The sequence below is a fragment of the Sinocyclocheilus rhinocerous genome, unplaced genomic scaffold, assembly GCF_001515625.1.
Source record: "Sinocyclocheilus rhinocerous isolate Xijiao unplaced genomic scaffold, SAMN03320098_v1.1 scaffold898, whole genome shotgun sequence".
NCBI lineage: Eukaryota > Metazoa > Chordata > Actinopteri > Cypriniformes > Cyprinidae > Sinocyclocheilus > Sinocyclocheilus rhinocerous.
In genome coordinates, this window is record NW_015652144.1 from 225638 (window position 1) to 247296 (window position 21659).

Below are 21659 nucleotides of genomic sequence, written 5' to 3' on the forward strand. Positions count from 1 at the left end.
ACAATTAATCACGATTAATCGCATCCAAAATAAAAGTTTTTGTTTACATAATATATGTGTGTGTAGTGTGTATATTTATTACGTATATAAATGCACACGCATGCATGTATTTATTTAGGAAAAATATGTTATATTTGTATATTGAATATATTTGTATATAATAAATTATATAAATATATACATGTAAATATTTTCAAAATATATACTGTATGTGTGTGTATTTACATATACACAATAAATATACACAGTACACACACATATATTACATAAACAAAAACTTTTATTTTGGATGTGATTATTCGCGATTAATCGTTTGACAGCACTTATATGTTTAAATATATGTTTTTATTTGTAGTAATTTTAGTACTTCAACTTATTTCAATTGAAGTTGCATTTCATAATTTATTACATAATTTCTTCATACAATTTAAGCTTTCAATTACTGAAAATCATGGCATTTTACATGGTATTCAATCATTACCATATTCATCTAGTATAGACACTATGGTATACACATTGTGTACTTTGGAGAATACCACAGTAAATGCAATGCTCATGTATTTTCCTCATCAAAATATACTATAGTTTCAGCAAAAGTACCATGGTTGTTAGATCCCGTCTTACTTTATGATAATAACTGTTAAAACTAAAGTATTTTGATGGAAACTGTGTTTATGGTATATTTTTATAACTGGTCCTTCACTATTGTATTTCCTGTGCCATGCCATATTATCCGGAGGTTGCATAATTGGCAGTGTTTTGTTTTCCTGAAATAAAACACTGCGCATTTACACGATGTAGACATTGTCTGCGCAATGCTGTGGAACATTGAGATTGAGCAGACTTAAAATAGGCCGCTTTTTCTTTCGTTTTTACATAAGATGCAGTTACAACAGCTTCTGTGTTGGATCAATGTAAGCGGTTTAGGTATCTTCTAAATCTGTAGCATTGATATCCTGTGTCTCGCTCTCTCTTATTCATCAGCATGTGCCCCCGTGCCCTCAAAAACCAGCTGACTTCATTAAAACGTCCATGATTCATTTCCTTACAGTCTGTCCCACAAGACCTTGGGCCGAGTGGGCTGTAAACCCGCGTTGCAGTGACATACAGCGTTCAGATGGTGCCGCGTTCAACTGCATTGCTAAATTTATAATAACACAGGTCAAGCTTGATGTTAGCGCGCTGGAAGGAGCAGTGGATGACATCCCATCCCACAGAGGACTCCGAAAACCCATTAAAATGATGTTCCAGCCCTACGTGTCTCTCAGGAAATTGCTAAAGCCTTACAAGTGTCTTTAAAGCAGCTACAAACTCGTATTTCCTGGTCTCTTTCATTCTCTACTCCATTAGTTATATTGTGTGTCTTAGTATGATGGGTGGGAGTGCAGTGATTTAGTCAAGATCAAAGGCTGAACGCCACAGAGATTAAAACCTCGTGCTTCTTTCTAGGCTAAACGCGGACTGCTAAGAATCACTGGGGACCCCTGACTAGCGCAGATGCTAATGCTAGCCTTCACAGATCAGTCAATAAACATTCTAATGAGAACGTTGAATCGATGTGTTTTAGTAAGTCATGTAAGAGAGAGTCTGGGGTCTAATTAGAATGCTGTGTGAGGACAGAGTATGTAGTCTTTAACTGAATCCTTATCTGAGTGCATACTAGGATACTGTAAACTGCCTACTGTTGATTGCAGCCAGAGCTAGGGTTCTATCACTCTATCTATCATTCTATTTATCTGTCTGTCTGTCTGTCTGTCTGTCTATCTATCTATCGTTCTATCATTCATTTTATCATTCTGCAGTTCTGTCATTTTATCCATCCATCCATCCATCCATCTATCCATCCATCATCCTGCAGTTCTATCTATCTATCCATCTGTCTGTCTGTCTATCTATCATTCATTTTATCATTCTGCAGTTCTGTCATTTTATCCATCCATCCATCCATCCATCCATCCATCTATCCATCCATCATTCTGCCTGCCTATCTATCTATCCATCTGTCTGTCTGTCAATTTCACAAATCCCGTTTTCAGGGGAGCCCATGTCTTATTAAGGTGAGCCGAACTTCCCCATAGCTCCCCCGTAGTTCGCACCTTGTGCACAGTACAAAAATAGTATATGCAGCTGGTCTGTGCATTTGCAGTTATGATTAATATCCACAATGTGTTTATCATGAAGTTTGCGGTAGTCACTATGCTGTGAATATTTTCTAGTTTATTGTGTTCTTCTCACATATGCGCTACATAAAATGACAGGCTAGTTATTACGATGTGCTTTGGGAGTCCAATATTACGTAAAGTATATTAAAGAAGCTTACATAAGACACTGTGATTTAGATTGTGAGCTGTGCTGTAATATGACTTCATACATCATATCTGTGCCACATTAAAGCCTGTATAGAGACTTGGGCTTGTCCTCTTGAATATAGAGGAGCATGCATTGTATAAATTTTCATTACACCAAATACACAAAATAATGTTCTTTTTAGCAACGTTGTATGACCCCTTTAAATTGTAATGTGTTCCTGTGATGCAAAGCTGAACTGTCAGCAGCCATTACTCTAGTCTAGTCTTCAGTGTCACATGATCCTTCTGAAATCATTCTAATATTCTGATTTTGTGTTTAAGAAACATTTCTTATCATCAAAGCTGAACGTGTTTTGGAAGATTTCAGACTTTTGTTACGCAAGCGGCTAGAAGGAGGTCATTGTAATTATCAACAGGGCGCTGATAAAAATATGTTCGGTCACTGGCGTTTTTTTTTTGTTTTTTTCAGGTGTTTATTTGGTTTTAGCTGAGTTTAGAGATAAAGTGGTCTGTGTTTAAGAAACATTTCTTATCATCAAAGCTGAATACAGTTGCATTGCTTCATACTGTATTTTTGTAGAAACTGTGATACATTTTTCAGGATTCTTGATGAATAGAAAGTTCAAATGAACAGCATTTATTTGAAATAGAAATTTTTGGTAACATTATAAATGTCTTTACTGTCATTTTTGATCAATTTACTGCTCCCTTGCTGAATAAAAGTATTATTTAAAAAGAAATGTTTAAATGGCAGTGTATATAATGATAAATTAACATGCAAAACTAATAACAGATTCTTTAACATTCCATAGTTGGTACTCTAGTATATTAATATTAATCTAAAGATTGTATTACTAGGTGTATATGTACTATAAACATACAAAGATATCATGATATCAATAAAATATTTACATTACACAAAGCATTATAAGCCAATTATATTATAGTTTAATTTTACCAGTAAGGTTAATCCAATTACATTATGGTTAAACCTAGACTGATAAATCAATATCAAAGTACTTAAGAGAATGAGAAATTGGCCAGTATAAAATCTCACCTGTTTCCATCAGCAATATTCCATCCATGCATGACAGACATCTCATGGTTCACAGAGAGGCCTCAATATTTCTGATACTCCACTGGTTGAAACATATACACATCTGCTATCAGCAATGATATGCATCTTCAAAAATATAGATTCATATATATTGGTAGAGAGAATGTAATGTAACTGAGCAGAGCAGCAGCATTGTGTATTCTTGTCTGTCATTTTTTGCTCCTCATCTGCGATATCTCACCAGGTCATCTCACTCCATGCATTATTCCTTCATTAAAATAACAAGAACGAGACCCTCTGCTTCTCTCCCCTTCTCCATTAAACACAGAGCTGCGGTTGTTTCCACAGCGTTAAACTTCACCTACCACAGACCATGTAAAGAGGTCACCGGCGAGAGATAGCACAGACCCTGCTGAGATATGACATCCTGTGTGTATTTATGGAGGCCCGAAAGCAAGCCTCAAGAGACCCGGTAGGAAAATATCGAGGTCTACTGGTCTGTGTTTGAACACCATCCGACTCTCGGCGGATTGTTTGCGGACAGCGGGGTGTCGCTGTGCCAGTCGCCGTGGTTTGTTTTATTTGTCTGACAAATGTTGAGGTTCGACTTTTTGACCTGCGAAACGTGTTTTGGAAGATTTCAGACTTTTGTTACGCAAGCGGCTAGAAGGAGGTCATTGTAATTATCAACAGGGCGCTGATAAAAATATGTTCGGTCACTGGCGGTTTTTTTTGGTTTTTTTCAGGTGTTTATTTGGTTTTAGCTGAGTTTAGAGATAAAGTGGTCCAGTGTATTAGATTAATCTGGTGATCTTGAGTGCGTACGTACGCTAATGTAGATAAACTGTTTTGACAGTCTGGATAAGTCAACACTAGTTGCCTAAAGTCAGAGCCTGTCTGCAGATTTATGTTGACAGATTCCATAGAAAATTTGTGTGGTGTATGATAGTCACAGACTCCGATTCCATCCATTTGGAGGAGCTCAAATAGTAGTGAATTGTATTTCAACCTTTAGACGCCATATTGAATGAAAACAAGGCTGTGAGGGATTTATAATGGCACGTGCTGTATTAAAGGGTTAGTTCACCCAAAAATGAAAATTAGCCCACAAATTACTCACCCTCAAGTCATCCTAGGCGTATATAACTTTCTTCCTTCAGACGCTTTTCACAACTCAAAACATTCAAAACTGTTTTATGAAGTGTTTGTCTGCCAAAAGTTTTTATGGAAGACATTTCATCAGCTGAACAATTTCGTATGTTGTTAAACAACAGTACAATCCATTGAATGCACTGTAATTGAATTCCTCACAGCCTCGTTTTCAGTCCTGTCCAAAATTAAATATGGTGCTACCCTGATGAAGGTCTATAGGCAGCTGTTGTCTAAGGCAGCCTAACTGAAATATAACCTCAAAAGTGACTGATTTAGAACACTGTACCCTACAAAGGGTGCTTGATGTAAACACTCTAAAGGAAGCATGGCATTAGTTTCTCAGTCCGTTTTTAGATTTGCACGTATGCAATTTTATAACCAATTTCAGTTAATTAACTGAATTAAATGCATGAATCCTTAATATGTTTTAATCAATACAGTTTAGTAAATCTGCTTAGAAAAATTAATTCATTAATATATACACAACACTTTTATGCTCATTTAAGCCTTCATTTATTTGATAAAAAAAGATGGTAAAAACAGTAATATTGTGAAATATCGTTACAATTTTAAGTAACTGTTTGCTATTTTAATTATGAGGCAAAGCTAAATTTTCAGCATCATTACCCCAGTCTTCAGTGTTACATGATCCTTTAGAAATCATTCTAATATGCTGATTTGCTGCTCAGAGTCTCGGCAGATTGTTTGCGGACAGCAGGGTGTCGCTGTGCCAGTCGCCGTAGTTTGTTTTATTTGTCTGACAAATGTTGAGGTTCGACTTTTTGACCTGCGAAACGTGTTTTGGCAAATTTTTCAACTTATTTTCAAATGGTTCAACATTTCTCATTATCAGTGTTGAAAACAGTTGTGCTACTTAATGTTTTGTGGATCAGTAAAATATTTTTAACGATTCTTTGGTGAGTTGATAGAAACAGAACATCATTTATGTGAAACAGAAATCTGTTGTAACATTGTAAATATATATTTTTTTACTTTCACTTTTGATCGATTTAATGCATCCTTGCTGAATAATAGTGAAAAAAAAAACATCTTACTGACCCCAAACTTATTGTCACGAATCCGGTCCATGAACTTCCGTCTGCTCGCCACCAGAGGTCACCCTTCCACTACTATGGACTCTTGCACCACACCACTGTTGCACTTCACCCGGACTACAGTTCCCATCTAGTAAAACTTCCAAGTACATCACACATATATATGAAGACAGTTCCTATATTATGTTTTGTGGTTCATTTTCAGGTTACTTTGACCAGATGCAGTGAATCTCAAGGCACTTGTGAGTTAGACGTTTCTCAGCATTGTGGACAATAGGTAGGCTTGGCCTCAGTGACATTCCATTGTTTTCTGTAAATGTCTTGAACGTCATTTGCTTTGGACGGGCATCTGTGAGGGATTTCTATCCGTTTGTGTCTCTGACCGCTGTTTAAAGCCTTTCATTTTAACGGCTGTTAGCACCGTCAGCCTGCCAACAAAAACTTGGACCATTCCTGTGTTATTCAGGCCTTGTTGCTTGAGTGTGTGAGAGAGGAAGGAAGCGAGAGAGTTTGTGAGGTGTGTGTGTTCCGTTAATAAGAAACAATTGAGGTGGTATCACTGCCTATTAGGTTTAATTTAGAGCTATCACAAAACTTAATGTGTCTGAGGCTCGGTCACGACCCCCTTAAACCAAATTACAGACGCGTTCTGTACTAGAGACATGTTTTCTGCTGCAAAACCCTATGGGAGGATACCTATCCTGACCTCTGACCTTTCCTTCGGGCACAGGGGTTCATGCTGGAGTGGGACGGGGGGATGAATGAGATTAGAGAGAGGGAGGGAGGGAGAGAGAGCAGTTTTGAAGGCTCAAGACAATGAATGGTTTCTTTATGAAGCATTTAGAAGCTCTGTGTGCCCACCAGTGCTTTTGTCCTTTTAGTGCCCCTCATAAACAGCCTGGAAACACACACACACACATTTTGTTGAATATGATTTTGATTTTCAACTTACCAAAAAAGAAAATTTGCTGAATATTTTCACCCTCGGGTCATCCAAGATGTAATAGATGAGTTTGTTTCTTCACTGGAGCAGATTTGGATAAATTTAGCATTACATCACTTACTCAGCAGTAGATCCTCTGCAGTGAATGGGTGCCGTCAGAATGAGAGTCTAAACAGCTGATAAAAACATCACAAGTAATCCACACGACTCCAGTCCATCAATTAACACCTTGTGAAGTGAAAAGCTGCATGTTTATAAGAAACAAATACATCATCAAGACGTTTTAACTTTAAACTGAAAAACAAAAAGTCCATAATCCATAATAACACTTCTTTCAGTGAAAAAGTCCATCCTCTGTTGTCCTCTCAAATTCAAAATCTGCTGACATATATTTTAGAACAGTTTTGGACTGTTTTTATTTGTAAACGGTGCTTGATCTGTACATATTTCTCACCTGATTCAGACAAGATGACTTTTTCACTGGAGAAAGCGATATTATGGACAGAGGACTCGTATTTTAGAAGCAACAGTTTGAAGTCTTAATGATGGATTTGTTTCTTATAAACACGCAGATTTTCACTTCACAAGATGTTAATTGATGAACTGGAGTGGTGTGGATTACATGTGATGTTTTTTAGTCAGCTGTTTAAACTCTCGTTCTGACGGCACCCATACACTGCAGAGCAGAGGATCCATTGGTGAGCAACTGATGTAAATCTGAATTTCTACAAATCTGTTCTGATGAAGGAACAAACTCATCTACATCTTGGATGTCCTCAGGGTGAATACATTACCATTTTTGGGTGGACTATTCTGTCTGGTTGCTTAGAAAAGTAATAGCGCACTTCATTTCAACAAGCTGCACGGTTTGAGGTATCAATCATGACCGTAGCACAAACAACACTGAAGTTTACTACCTAGGGTTGGTGATTTGTTCAAATCCCTAACCTCAAATGTGAGCAGCAGTAATTGTGATGTTTGTCTTTGCAGCGCCACTGTACTGTTTATAAAAACTGTTTATAAAGTACGATGTGGCCTCTTTCAAGTAATGTGTTTGACAATGTTCTTTGTTTTATGTGTGCGGTGGATTAACATCGTGTCTGTGTGTGCGCGGTGTGCTAATGGACTAATAGAGTCGCTCGTCTCTCTCTAATGCCATTGAGATTCATTTCTGCCTTATGAATTGAAACCCTCAAAAGGCCACTATTAATTTCAAAACTTTTCACCAAAGGCATCTAAAATTCTTTCAATTAGTTTTTCATCTCTTTTATTTCCGTCATCCTGAGGGATATCTTAATTACATTATTCATTGTTTCATCTCATTTAAGTGATAATGCATGTATTGTAGGAGGCCTGTTGAAAGCAGAAGAAGGGATAATTGAGAAAGGTCTCAAACAAATCCTTTGAGGCAAAACGCTCACCATCACTGTGATTGAAACGGTTCAGATTTTTAGGATTTAATGATGAAATTCTTCATTACTTCAGTGTCTTATAGTGACTATAGCTTTTGATGGCATGTCCATGGATTGCCTGAGTAATATTTTTACGCAAATATTATTCAAAACTCCAAATCCGATTGGTTGGCTCTTTTTGTTTGAGGTAGTTAGTAGGAAGTAAATGAGGCATCCTTGAGTGCAAATGTATATTCTGTTTTGTTGAAGTTATATTGTTGAAAATATGTGTTTGAAAGGATTATTATTACACTACACTACTGTTCAAATGTTTCTGTTTCTAAATTTCTATTTAGATTTTTATTTCTGTTTACACATTATTGTATAGTTTCAGCATTCGACTAGATGTAGTAAATGAACTAAAACAGACATAAAAATGTATAAAAATATAGAAATAAAAAAAAATCAAGATCGACAAAAAAATAAACAAAATTTAATTCAAAATATTAATAAAACTAAATATATATATATATATATATATATACATACAAAATAACACTGGCATGAATGCATTAAATTGATGAAAAGTGAAAGTAAAGATATTTTCAATATTACAAAATATTTTTATTTCAAATAAAAATAGAGTTTTTTTAAATCTCTATTTTTTTTAAAAATCTTGAAAAAATATGGTTAGGGTTTCCACAAAAATATAAAGAAAAAATATAAAACTCTTTTCAACAATGATAATAAAATGAAATGTTTCTTGAGCAGGAAATCAGCATATTAGAATGATATTTGCATGGATCGTGTGACACTGAAGACTGGAGTAATGATGCTGAAAATGCAGCTTTGCATCACAGGAATAAATTACATTTTAAAAAGTATTCAAAAAGAAAGCAGGTATTTTAAATTACAATAATATTTCACTGTTTTTACTGTATTTTTAAACAAATCAATGTAGCCCTGGTGAGCATAAAAACATACAAACCCCAAATCTTTTGAATGGTAATGTATTCTAAACATATTCCATTGATTTCTTCAGCATTCCCTCTTGATTTCAAACTGACTGGGATCTTTCGATACCTTCAACATGATTCTCATTGATATTCATCAACTACTAAAAAATAAACTGTATTTGCTTTATATGATAGTCAAAAGTCTGCACGAGACTGTTCAGATTACGTGAAGCTTGACCGTGGTTCACCCTGTCTCGTGTGTGTTTGCGTCAGTAATATACTGCAGGAGGAAGGCTTGACACGCTCTCATAAATTACCCAATTACAGCAATCATGCTGTGCGAAAAAAGAAAAGGACAGATGAAAAAGAGTGTGGAAAAGAAAAGAGCAGATGGTGGCATCGTTCTGGTCCTCCTGCTAAAGCCACCGGTCACTCCTTCCTTCATAGACTCAATGAAAGGTGCTGAAGATGAATTACGGTGTGTGTGTGTGTGTGTGTGTGTGTATGTGTGTACCTGGTATTTATCACGTTATGGGGACCAAATGTCCCCACAAGGATAGTAATACTAGTAAATTTTGACCTTGTGGGGACATTTTTGAGGTCCCCATGAGGAAACAAGCTTGCTTATCAATCAGAATGAGTTTTTTTGAGAAAGTAAAAATGCACAAAGTTTCCTGTAAGGGCTAGGTTTAGGGGTAGGGTTGGTGTAGGACAATAGCACATACAGTTTGTACAGTATAAAAAAACCATTACGCCTATGGAATGTCCCCATAAAACATGGAAACACAACATGTGTGTGTGTGTGTGTGTGTGTGTGTGGTCTCAGGACTCTTCAGTAATTGAGGGTTGTCCGTGAAAGAGAAGCCCTCACGACTCTCATCTGGTTTCTGTCTGAAGGAAGAACTGATTGTCGGAGATGAAAGCTTTTGTTAAGCAGTTTTATGCCCCACTTACACTCACTCATAGACAGACGGTTTCCTAACACCCGTTAAAATCACGCAAGTCTGTTTTGCTTTACAGACAGGTATTGTGGTTTTTGTAAGTAGTCTGTTCCTCATAAAGTGGCCGAATAAATGTCAAATGTTAAATCATAAACAGCTTCTGTTTCGCCTCATGCTCATGTGGAGTCGCCTGTGTATTTAATTTCATTGAAGGCACGAGGCATGTCTAACACCCAAGACGTCTAATGCTCCTTTGTATCATTAATCATTTTTGCCCGTATCTTTACAGCGTATCTTTGTTTGTGTGTTATGTTTTTAGCTCCAAAACCTGATGTGCTGCCTACCTAGGCAACTTTTTAGGCATCATATAGGGGTGTGTCTGACATGAAGGTTGTTCCAGAAGTAAACTGAAAAGTTTTGTTACATTGATTTGGCCAAAATCAATGCAAGGCTCAGATAGCTCCTGCTGGTCGATGTTGTAACCAGACATTTTGCAGGACAATTTCTGCAAAATACAGTTTTTAGTGTGATTTAAGCTATTTAAAAAAAACTGTCAAATCTGTTATATTATTACTGATTTTTAATACAAAAAATTTTATTTATACATTTATTTAGATTTCTGAGCTATTAGTCTTTAAATTATATGAGCTAGAAAATAACTTGCTTTAATAAGATCCTTGGACAAGCTCAATTTTTAATCCAAAACTGTGTTATTTGGTATTATAATGTTATAGTTTTTTATTAATATTTTGATTTGGTTTTTATTTTTATGTTTTAATTTAGAATTTTTATTAAATTTAATTAAAATTGTTGTTATGCTTTCATATTTTTATATTACTATTAAGGTTTTATTTTTTATTTTTTTTATTAAGTTTAGTTTTCATTTTTATTTATTTCCAATTTAGTGCTTCAACTTCAGTTTTTTATTTATTTATTTATTTTTTGTTGTTCATCTAATATTTATATTTTATTTCAGCTGTATTTCAATTAACAAAAATGTTTCTAATAGTTTTGATGAATATAAACCTGATCCAAAATGGCTGACAGAGGAAAATGTTGAATATAAATATATTTTATTCAATACTGCAGCTAACGATTGATATTGTTTTTTTGTGTGTTTTTTTTATAATCCACAATTGCATGCAATATTTACATGTGATATTGCAATTTTGTGGTTATTAAAGCACTGATGTATTAGCTTAGCAACAATTCTCTTATGCTTTCATGTGACAATGGCTTTTTGTGTAAGTCTTTTAACTATGCAGATTGAATTTTGCATTACAAGGGGGTTGCCTATGCAGATAGTGAATGTTGACGCAGTTCACTAGTACTGTATTGTGTTCTTTTCACTGTTTTTTAAAAGTTAACATCATTTCTCTATTCCTGTCTTCACAGCTGTGGTGTGTCGCTGCCATGGCGACCCTGACCCCCTGCTTCTTACGAATCCTTGCTGTCCTCCAATTGGCTGCCTGCTCGTTTCCAGAGGAACCTGGCCCTTTAATCTCCGCCCCTGCTGAGGGTAAGAGCACGCCCCCTCACCAATTACAGTGTATCAGTTAAGCAACATCAGCAGGTTATTTTTCAGTTAGACATAAATGCCACGTTTATGATCTTTTATGCATATACATTTAGAGCATGACAGCACAATCAGCAGTTACTATTTTTGGCTCGTAAATTAGCTTTGAGAAAAGGCACATCAGTTGAATTCCAAACTGTGCCAAGTTTCCATGATCATAAGCATATAAGAATATTCCTTTGCAAGTTACAATGATTTTACCAGTGATTTATTATTATTACGTAATATTATTATTTATATATTTATTATTTTAGCTAAAGAAGCCAAATATATGATGCCACTGCTGCTTTGTCGATAAAAATAAATACCATTACTTTGTTATTTTTAGTTGAAGTGTGTCGGCTGTGCATCAGTGTTATTTTAGTATTATTTATATACTATCATAGTATTTATATGATATGATATGATATGATATGATATGATATGATATTATATTATATTATATTATATGTAACAAAAAAAATGAAAATATGCTGGTAATTTTCTGCCAGGACATTCAGCAATTTTACGGAATTTTTTTGTCATGCTTGTGTGTCGTTTTGTATGTGTGTGTGTATAAATATTTGTGTGTGTGTGTGTGTGTGTGTGTGTGTGTGTGTGTGTGTGTATTTCTATTTAGCTTTGTATTTCTATTTACACATTATTGTATAGTTCACACTCAACCCTTAAAGGGATAGTCCACCAAAATTGAAACTTCTATCATAATTTACTTACCCTCATGCATATGACTTTCTTTCTTTCTTCTGTTGAACACATAGAAGATATTTTGGAGAATTCTGGTAACCAAACAGTTTTGAATCCCATTGACTTCCATAGTATTTTTGTCCATATATCAATGGTTACCAGAATTTTTTTGGGGGGGCGCACTCTCCCTTTAAATGTGGTAAAGTCACTGTAATGCCTGCTTTCTTGTGGTTATGTTAAAGCTTGTACACTGTATGTTGCACTACCGCTGTTGTGAAGTGTTCTTTTAAATGTACATATGGTTGACATACGATGTGGACACGTCGCACTGTTTGTAAATAGTTTTGCACATTAGCGCTCAAGAATGGATGAAATACACCATATGGCTGTGATCATTTTAAAAGCCTTTTAACATAATGGTGTTGGAACAAGCAAGACACAAACTCTGTGTACTGTAAGTGTGTGTGTATACAAGGGACCGTATTCCCTACAGATCCCACAAAGCAGAATCAGTGATACTGATGAACAACCACTCACGCGCCTCTAATGATTCAGTAGAGACCAGAGGTTAAAGGTCATCCAGCACAATGTAGCTGGTGTTTATGTGGGTCAGGTTTTGTCCCCACAAGGATTGTAAAACCTGAAATCACCTACGCTGTGAGGTCCTGCCAGTGTTCGCTCTCTGTGAAGAAAACGGCTTAGTAAACATACTAAATAATGTCTTAATGAGTAAGTAAAACAGCAGAAAGGTTTATATGAGGGCTAGATTTAGAGAACAAACATGGCAGCGCTTGTGTGTGTGTGTGTGTGTGTGTGTGTGTGTGTGTGAATCAAAGTGAAATAACGTGACCTTTTTAAGGGTTTTCCACACTTAATTGCTCTTTCCAAAGCACAAAAACATTTTAAACCCTTGTGAAATGTGTCCAAACAACTAGAGGCAAAGAACAAGCCAGCAACAACAACAGTATCTCTATCCTTCTCTCCTTATTCCAGTGGAATTAATTAGTAGCAGAAACTGTAAGAAATATCATTAGCATTCACAGTAAATATGTGGGTGTCCTCAGGCTTCTCAGATCCATCTGCGGTTGGAGGACACATTCCTGTTGGGTTTTTTTTCACTGGTAATCTGTTTTCTAATTGTGTTTAACTTCTTTCCACAGCATTTGGAAGGCAATTTTCCTTATCTGAAATGTGTGAACGCTCTCTGAACTGCTAGTGACTCTTTTCACAGCATTTTATACAGGAGGGACTCAATATAAAACTTATCAGCTTTGCTCATGAATATTAATTATGTGACAGGACATTGGACCAGGACTCTGATTGTCAGGGCAGGGTGCATAATAAGATTAGCACTTATTGTGTGTATTATTATGCACTATTATATAATGTAATATAATATTTATTAATCCTTTAGATTAACTTTTATTTTATACTTTTAGTTTTTATATTAATTATTAGTAATTTTGTTATGTGCTTTTGTCATTATTTTTTTTGTGTATTATTTCTGTTTAAAAATATATTTTTTATCATTCTAATTTAAATGTATTTTTATTTTAGTTGTATTATTAAAACTATTATTATTTTTAGTTTTTATTTATTATGAATTTTAGTACTTTAACTTATTAATAACTTATTTTACTTTATTTTCATTCTGATATATTTTAATTAACAATTTTTTAATTCGCAAATTAGCATGTTTCAATTTTACTTTTAGTTAACAATAACAACGTTGTGTGTGTTCATTCATTCATTAAAAAAGAAAAGGGGATATTTTTCATGGATATCCTGGCTAATATTTTCAATATAATTTAAAGGAGACATATTATGCCCCTTTTTACAATATGTAATATAAGTCTCAGGTGTCCCCAGAATGTGTCTGTGAAGTTTCAGCTCAAAATACCCCACAGATAATTTATTATATTATTTTGAAAATGCCTAAATAAATCCACTGCTCTCTTGTCTCCTCTGAGGCTGGGACTCTAAATTAACTTACAGAATAGGGGCGGTAATATTATAATGAGATCCCTTTGCAACGTCACCAAGGGAGCGAAATCAGACGCGCTCGTTTTCTCAGACACTTGCAGAAAAAGGCTTACCAAAACAAAGTTACTGGGTTAATCTTTTTCACGTTTCCTTGGTTGGTAGATGCACCAGGGACCTAATTATAGCACTTAAAACCTGGAAAAGTCAGATTTTCATGATATGTCACCTTTAAGTAAATTAGAACTGGGGCTTTCAAGTTCTAAAATGACAAAAAAGTACCTTAAAAGAGCATATCTCATATTAGTATGTAACATCTATGTAAGTGGTCCACGTGACACATTCATAATGTGAACAAATCATTATTTTCATTGAATCGTTTATGTTTTTCAGTGAATCAGTTCAAAAACAGACTAAACGATTCATTCATGAATTGAACTGATTCAGTTCTTGAGTTCAACTCACTGATTCAATGATCCAGTCTAAGTGGTTAACAGTTCACTGTAATGTATTATCAGTGAGTGATGAGGCATATTCCTGTTACAAAAATCTATCATATGACTTGGAATATACAGTAGCACACAAGTTGTATATACCAAGCTTGTGATGCTTCTGAATCTTTATTCTCTATTCATTGTAATTGCTTTGAAAAGAGCAGGCAGAATATTTTACAATAAAATAAAGTCATACAGGTTTGTAACAACATAAGGGTGTGTAAATATGACAGATTTATTGCTTTTGAGTGAACTTTCGCTTGAAGACAGCTTGTTTTTGGACTCTGCACGGCGAAGACTCAGTGATGTATGTCTTTGTCCTTTCTTCGTGTCTCAGAGGTTCTCCATCTCTAACTCTTCCGGGAAAGTGATGGACATGTGTTTTAGTGTCTGTTTCATCCATCCATACTTCATATTTTGGCTCTTTTGTTTGGGTGCCCCTAATGTCTCTGTCTTCCATCTCAGCTAGTCATTTTTCCAAATTTTGACTTTCCTCTCTTCTGAATTCTCTCTGTTTCTTTATTTGTCAGTGGTGAAGCGCTATCCAGTGTTTGTGGGCCGAGCGCACCGCTCTTACACCCGTCAGGAGCCGCTGTATATTCAAACCGTCCTGAAAGTCAACCGCACGCTCTACATCGGAGCCAGGTAATGCCAACAACTCAACAATACACGCTTCAAATTATAAATAATTTTTCAATAGATTTTGCACAACCTTGTAAGGGCAAGCAAAATAAAGACTGTTTATTTTGCATATTGTTGCACATACTGTATGTACTAAGGAAGAAGTGAATTATTTTCTGTTGTAATCATTGTTATTTTGGTATTATTAATATATTATTGTTAGCAAAAAATTATAATATTTTTTAAAATTTTATTTAATAAAAACTGTAATATCATATTTTTACATTATTTTATTTTATTATTTTAAATATTAAATAATATGTTATTTTTATATAAAATGTTTTAGTTTTATATTTTCATTTAAATTTTAAGTTAAACTTTTAGTCATTTTGAAATGTGCTCTTGTCATTTCATTCATATTTTATTATTATTATTTAATTAATATTTTTATTCGGGTTTTTTTCATGATTATAGATTTAATTTATTTTTAATGCTGTTTTAGTTCTAGTTCAGTTTGAGTTTTTATTTATTTCCAGTTAATAATGTTAGTGCTTCAGCTTGCCATGTGTAACACCCCTGTGGACTGTTTGTTGTGGTTTCTTCCCCTTTTGTTGGTTTAGCCCGTTCAATCGTTAGTTAATTATCCTCAGTGTGCTCACCTGTCTGCCCCTCGTTATCTGCCCTATAAGTTCCTGTCTCGTGTATTCTAGTATTGTCGGTTATTGTGAATGTTACCCTGAGTGTGTGTGTCTCAACAATCTGCCTTGTTGTCTCTACATTAAATATCCTTATTTGAATCCTTGTTGTCCTCGTCATCCTGCCTGCCTCCACACACCTTGACCGTGACACCATGACAGCATTTCTAATTTTTTTGTTTTTCTTCTCATATTTTTAGATTTTATATTTCGGCTTCACATCAATTAACCAAAATCTTTTACTATAATTATCTCTAATAACCGTGGTGGTAACTGACAACATTTTTAGTCATCAAGATGTTAATTTGAGCTTTAATGCCACCCTCTCTACATTAAATATCCTTATTTGAATCCTTGTTGTCCTCGTCATCCTGCCTGCCTCCACACACCTTGACCGTGACAGCATTTCTAATTTTTTTGTTTTTCTTCTCATATTTTTAGATTTTATATTTCAGCTTCACGTCAATTAACCAATCTTTTACTATAATTATCTCTAATAACCGTGGTGGTAACTGACAACATTTTTAGTCATCAAGATGTTAATTTGAGCTTTAATGCCACCCACTCTATTCACGCAGTAACAAAGTTTTACATTCTGAATTAATATAACATGAATATAATATCCTCTCTGTTATTAAAACCTTTCTATTTCGCTACACCATCTCGGTACCTAATTGGTCTTAAACGGAAATGACAGGTTACACAATGAGAAAATGTCATTACGTTTCAAAGCTCTGACATAAACACCCCGTCCTTATAGCTCAACACCATCAGCCCATATAACAGCATGTTCTCTCCACACAGTCAGAGAGTGCGTGTGGATGTTTTGATGGGAAATCTGTGTCCAGTTTGACTGGTGTTACATTTAGTTACATCTTTGAAATCGGTCACATGGACAGGCCTTCAAAGGGTTTGGACTCCCGAGGGAGTTGACATGTGGTCCTGGTTAGGCGCTGGTTGAAAGTTAAACCCCTGTGCGCTGACCTTTAACCATTACACAGTCGAGCCGCTTAAACGCTTGCTTTCTCTGAAGCTAGAGAACAGATATAGCCTATCTTGAGTTTCCGAGCACTCTTATAAACTCTCTTACACATTCTGGAAAGTTGAAACTCTTATAAACGGGTTCCTGTCACCACAAAACTCTGAGGCTGGCATCTCCAGAGCTGAGAACTCAAATATAGACTGTTCTCATAAACAGGTTGATGGATATGTTTTATCAAAACCCTTTAGTGCTTCAGTGTGTTATGTGCTGAAATATATCTTCACAGACTTTCTGTCTTGTCTCAAGTTAGTCACATAATTTAGGCTGTAATTTGATTTGCATGCTTCTAATATTCTCTATGCTACACTATGAACTTCACTGCCAGTGGAAAAATATTCTTGAGCATGTAGTAAGTTTAACATCATGATTTTGTGTATTGATATAAGTTATTGTTTACATGACTGTTGTTTTGATATTATTTATATACTATTTAGTGCTTAATATTATTTAAAAATATTACCTTAGGTTTTTATATTAGCAGCTATCATTTTCATTTTTAGTACTTTTGTTATGTGCTTTTGTCATTTTCATTTATTTATTTATTTATGTATTTATCATTTCTGTTTAGCTTTCATTTATATTTATTTGAATTTTTGTCATTTTAATATTTTAACCTATACTTTATTTAAGTTCAGTTCAACATTTCTAAGTTTTACGTTTAGGTTTTCATCCAATATTTATATTTTATTTTATTTTAGCTTTATTAGCAAAAACAGTTATTAATATGTTTTAGTTAACTATAACAACTAGTACATGGCAGTTGCATTGGTAAATTTTCTTAGCAAAATATTAGATTGTTTGAAGATGTCTTCAATTATTTTTATTTTATTGTTCTTTTTAATTAGTATTAGTATTTTTACTCATTTTTTAAAGCATAAACCTACCTCAAAACAAGAAAATGGGATAAACCAAATAAATTTTATAAATAGTAGATATGTTTACTGAAAACAACTCTCATTACCATTATATACAAATTTGCTTCTCAAGTAAATGCATTTTTAATTCATTTATTTATTTCAAGGTTGTTTTTACTGTTTCCATTTTTTATTTTTTTTATGTTTGTGTGTGTTGTGTAGTGCATACTATAGTACAGAAAGTATGTGAATTGTGATTCAGTATTTTAATGTTAAATTAAGGCCCATTTTCATTGTTACTGCTAATGCTGGTCTTCGTATGCGGGGGTGTGTGTGTGTGTGTGTGTGTTGCTGCAGAGATGACCTTTATCGAGTGGAACTGGACCATGTATCTGGAGATGAAATGTTCTACAGCAAGGTGAGCCCTTGTACTGCTCTCTCTCTCTCACACACACACACACACACACACACACACACACACAATTGCATGTATGAACACCTTGCTTATTTTACCGTGAATGTAGGTAATGATTTTACTCCCTTGTTGTTTCACAGAAAAGGACGTGGGAATCCAATAAGAATGACATCCGCATCTGTAGAATGAAGGGCAAACACGAGGTGAGCGTTGAAGTTTTTTTCACATTTCACGGCCATTTTAGCACCGTCTTAGCGAGGAAATTCATTCACAGCACTTTGAGTGATTTACTGTTGCCAGGAGCTCGATGTTTCAAACCTGTGGCAGAGCTGGATACAGTCTCATGCAAATACATTCTCCCGGAGAGTACATGTACAATATAAGGATTTGGCTTATTTCTGCAGTTTGACAAGGAAATGTCACTCTGGCCTCTCAGCGGATGCTTTTAGCCTTATTGCGGACAATTACTTACAGACTTGGTTAGTCTTGGATGTTATTGAGGGATGTGGATTTTCCTTGTTATTTGCTTGTGTTTTTAACTTCTGTGATTAGTTCACTTTTATGACTCTCGTTGTTTTATCAAGTATGCTACCTTTCCTACAGCTGATGTGTGTCTAATGCAACTTGACAGACACTTACAGTTGCATTTATGTATTTAGCAGACACTTTTATTTAAAGTGTCTTACAATAGAGAACAATAGAGCCAACAATATTCATAGTATTCAATGCCAACTTCATTTGAAAAATCCTTTGAAAAAAACATCCTAAATCCAGAAATATCATCCAAAAATAACCCCAGCACTGAAATGAGGTGTTTTGCTCTTCTTTAGCATGCCGTATTTCAGTGCCGTTCACGTTAATCTTGGTCTATGTGCTTTTATATCAATATGCAATTTCAGTTATGCGTTTTAATCATAAACTGCATAAAAACATGGACGTAGTGTCCGTGACGTAACCCGTAGACTTCCGACGAGCGTTTTGAAGCCTAAAGTAGGCGGAGCCAGCCGTCGCCATCTTGGCAGCGCGTCACCGCGCGCCACTCCCGGATAATCGAAAATGGGCAAAGAGGCGGGAGCTGGTTGCTGAAACCACGCCCACCTAGCTCGACGGTGGTGACAGCAGCGGCAATCCACCTGTCACTCAAGTGGCCACGCCCTTAATTATGCAGAACTTTAAGGCTTAATATAATTTAAACGGATGAGTTATAAAAAAATTCACCCCCCTCACAGTTGTCATGAAGGGCAACATTAGCTATATAGACCAAAATCTTTTTTTGAACCAGGCTGTAAACATGTTTTTTTCTGCTGTAAAGTTGGGCATTTTAACATGGGGAGTCTATGGGACTGACTCCCTTTTGCAGCCAGCCTCTAGCGGCCAGTTGACGAATTACAGTTTAAGTCATTTCCTTGTTGGCTTCACGAGAGAGAGCGGGAGGTTGCCGCTCGGTTTTAATTCATTCCTAGGCAAAGTTAATGAGGCTCTTTGTAGAATTTTTTTCTTAATGCAGTTACCGTAGTCATACAGTTCATGGAAAGCTGGTGGTAAATGTAATTTTATTGAAAATATTGGTGTAGTTTTTGCTATAGCAGGTTGTGTGTATCACATACTGGCGTCTCCATTAGAAACAGTTTTGGCTTTTCTTTAGCACATTTGGACCTGACTGCTCCTGCAGCAGTTCACTTATGTTCTGCTCAATAATGAGCCATCTACATGCTGGTTTGGTAAAAACAGGTGATGCTCTAGCATTACATAATGAACGGCAGAAGTTAAGATGATTTTAAGAGGCCGATTTGACACGTTAGCAGGAAACATAACCTTTATTACAAGAGATCTCTATTGAGGGATGGATCACGATGACCTAACAACTGACGAGTCGTTTAGTGTGGCACGATTCATTGAAATAAAACTTTTACTCTCTTCCTATACTTGTGAAGCGCTTTAAACATTAATAAAAATTTTACTAAAAAAAATGTATAATCATATACTATATATTATCACAACATTTTGGCCAAATTGTGCTGCCCTACAAGCAAGGAGTTGTTTTTAATCACTTTTTAAATAGCAGTTGCCGTTTTTAACAGAAAAAATGCAATTATATATTTTCCCCAAAGAGATTAGTGATTATTTTTTTAAATATATTTTATATTTTTATTAGCGTATTATATTTTAATTAGCATAATGACATCATTCTTTTAGCCATAGGTAATTTGAAAAACTTAGAACTATAAAAAGCAAAGGAAAATGAGAAATGTTGCTTTTGCAAAAACTGAAATATAATAAGTTGAAGTTGAAGAACTAAAATGTGTCAAATGAAAACTGAAATTAATAATTAAATCTAAATATAAATAAATTATAAAATGACAAATTACAATAAAAATTGAAAATGAAAGATGATTGAAAATATTATTAGATACTTTAATAGTATTTATAATACTACTAAAATTGTGCCAAATTGTGCAGCCCTACAAACAAGCATAGCAAACCTGGAGTTTTTTTAAATCATATTTTAAATAGCGCTGTCAAACGATTAATCGCGATTAATCACATCCAAAATAAAAGTATTTGTTTACATAATATATGTTTGTGTACTGTGTATATTTATTATGTATATATAAATACACACATGCATGTATATATTTCAGAAAAATATGTTATTTTTATACATTAAATATATTTATTTATAATATAAGTTTTATGAATATAAATATAGACATGTAAATATTTTCAAAATATATACTGTATGTGTGTGTATTTATATATACATAATAAATATACACAGAACGCACACATATATTATGCAAACAAAACTTTTATTTTGGATGCGATTAATCGCGATTAATCGTTTGACAGCACTAATTTTAAACGGCAATTGCTGTTTAGCGATTAGTGATTTTCTCTTTTTTTTTTAAATTAGCATATTATTTTTGAATTAGCATAATGACGTCATGCTTTTTTAATGCATTTTTTTTATTATTAATCTTTAAATCACCACTGCTGCAGCCATACACTTTCAGACATCTTTGGACTTTGTGTCAGTTCTCGCACTGTTTTTTTGAGCGTCCCACTACGAGTATTGCATTTTTAAGTCAGCATGAATGGAAAAATACTTTAACTTTTGAAAGCACATCTCGAGTCCCACGCATTATGCAACTTAAGTAGTTGATTTTGTGCATTTTTTCACATCCCTTGATCTGCCCTGCCCAAATAATTCTCCTGAACTCTTTGTTCAATATTCTCTTTAACTTTAACTTGAGAAGATTTGAGAGTTTGCAAAGGCCTGTTTTTGCAAGCCGCAGTCGGTTCTCACGTCTGAACCTCAGACTCGATTGTGTCTCTCTTTGATGTTTTTGTGATAAATCTGTTCTTATTCTTCAGTTCAGAAGCTAATTACCTTCTGCCTTCTTCCCACCTTCATAATGTAAGAGTCGTGCTTTCCTGCTCTTTCGCAAACCAGGCCATTTTAATAGGTGTGTATGACTGCAGGGGAGAGAACT

General features: G+C 34.8%; 1 protein-coding gene across 1 annotated transcript in view; it reads left to right on the forward strand.

The window, feature by feature from the left end:
* LOC107713651 (semaphorin-6B-like) overlaps positions 1-21659 on the forward strand; it is a 149959-nt gene that overhangs the window by 81599 nt on the left and 46701 nt on the right. The window contains exons 2-5 of the mRNA XM_016519227.1: positions 11200-11323; positions 15069-15183; positions 18108-18168; positions 18306-18368. Of these exons, the coding sequence (XP_016374713.1) occupies positions 11218-11323; positions 15069-15183; positions 18108-18168; positions 18306-18368 (345 nt within the window). The 5' untranslated portion in view covers positions 11200-11217. The remainder of the gene's footprint in view (positions 1-11199; positions 11324-15068; positions 15184-18107; positions 18169-18305; positions 18369-21659) is intronic.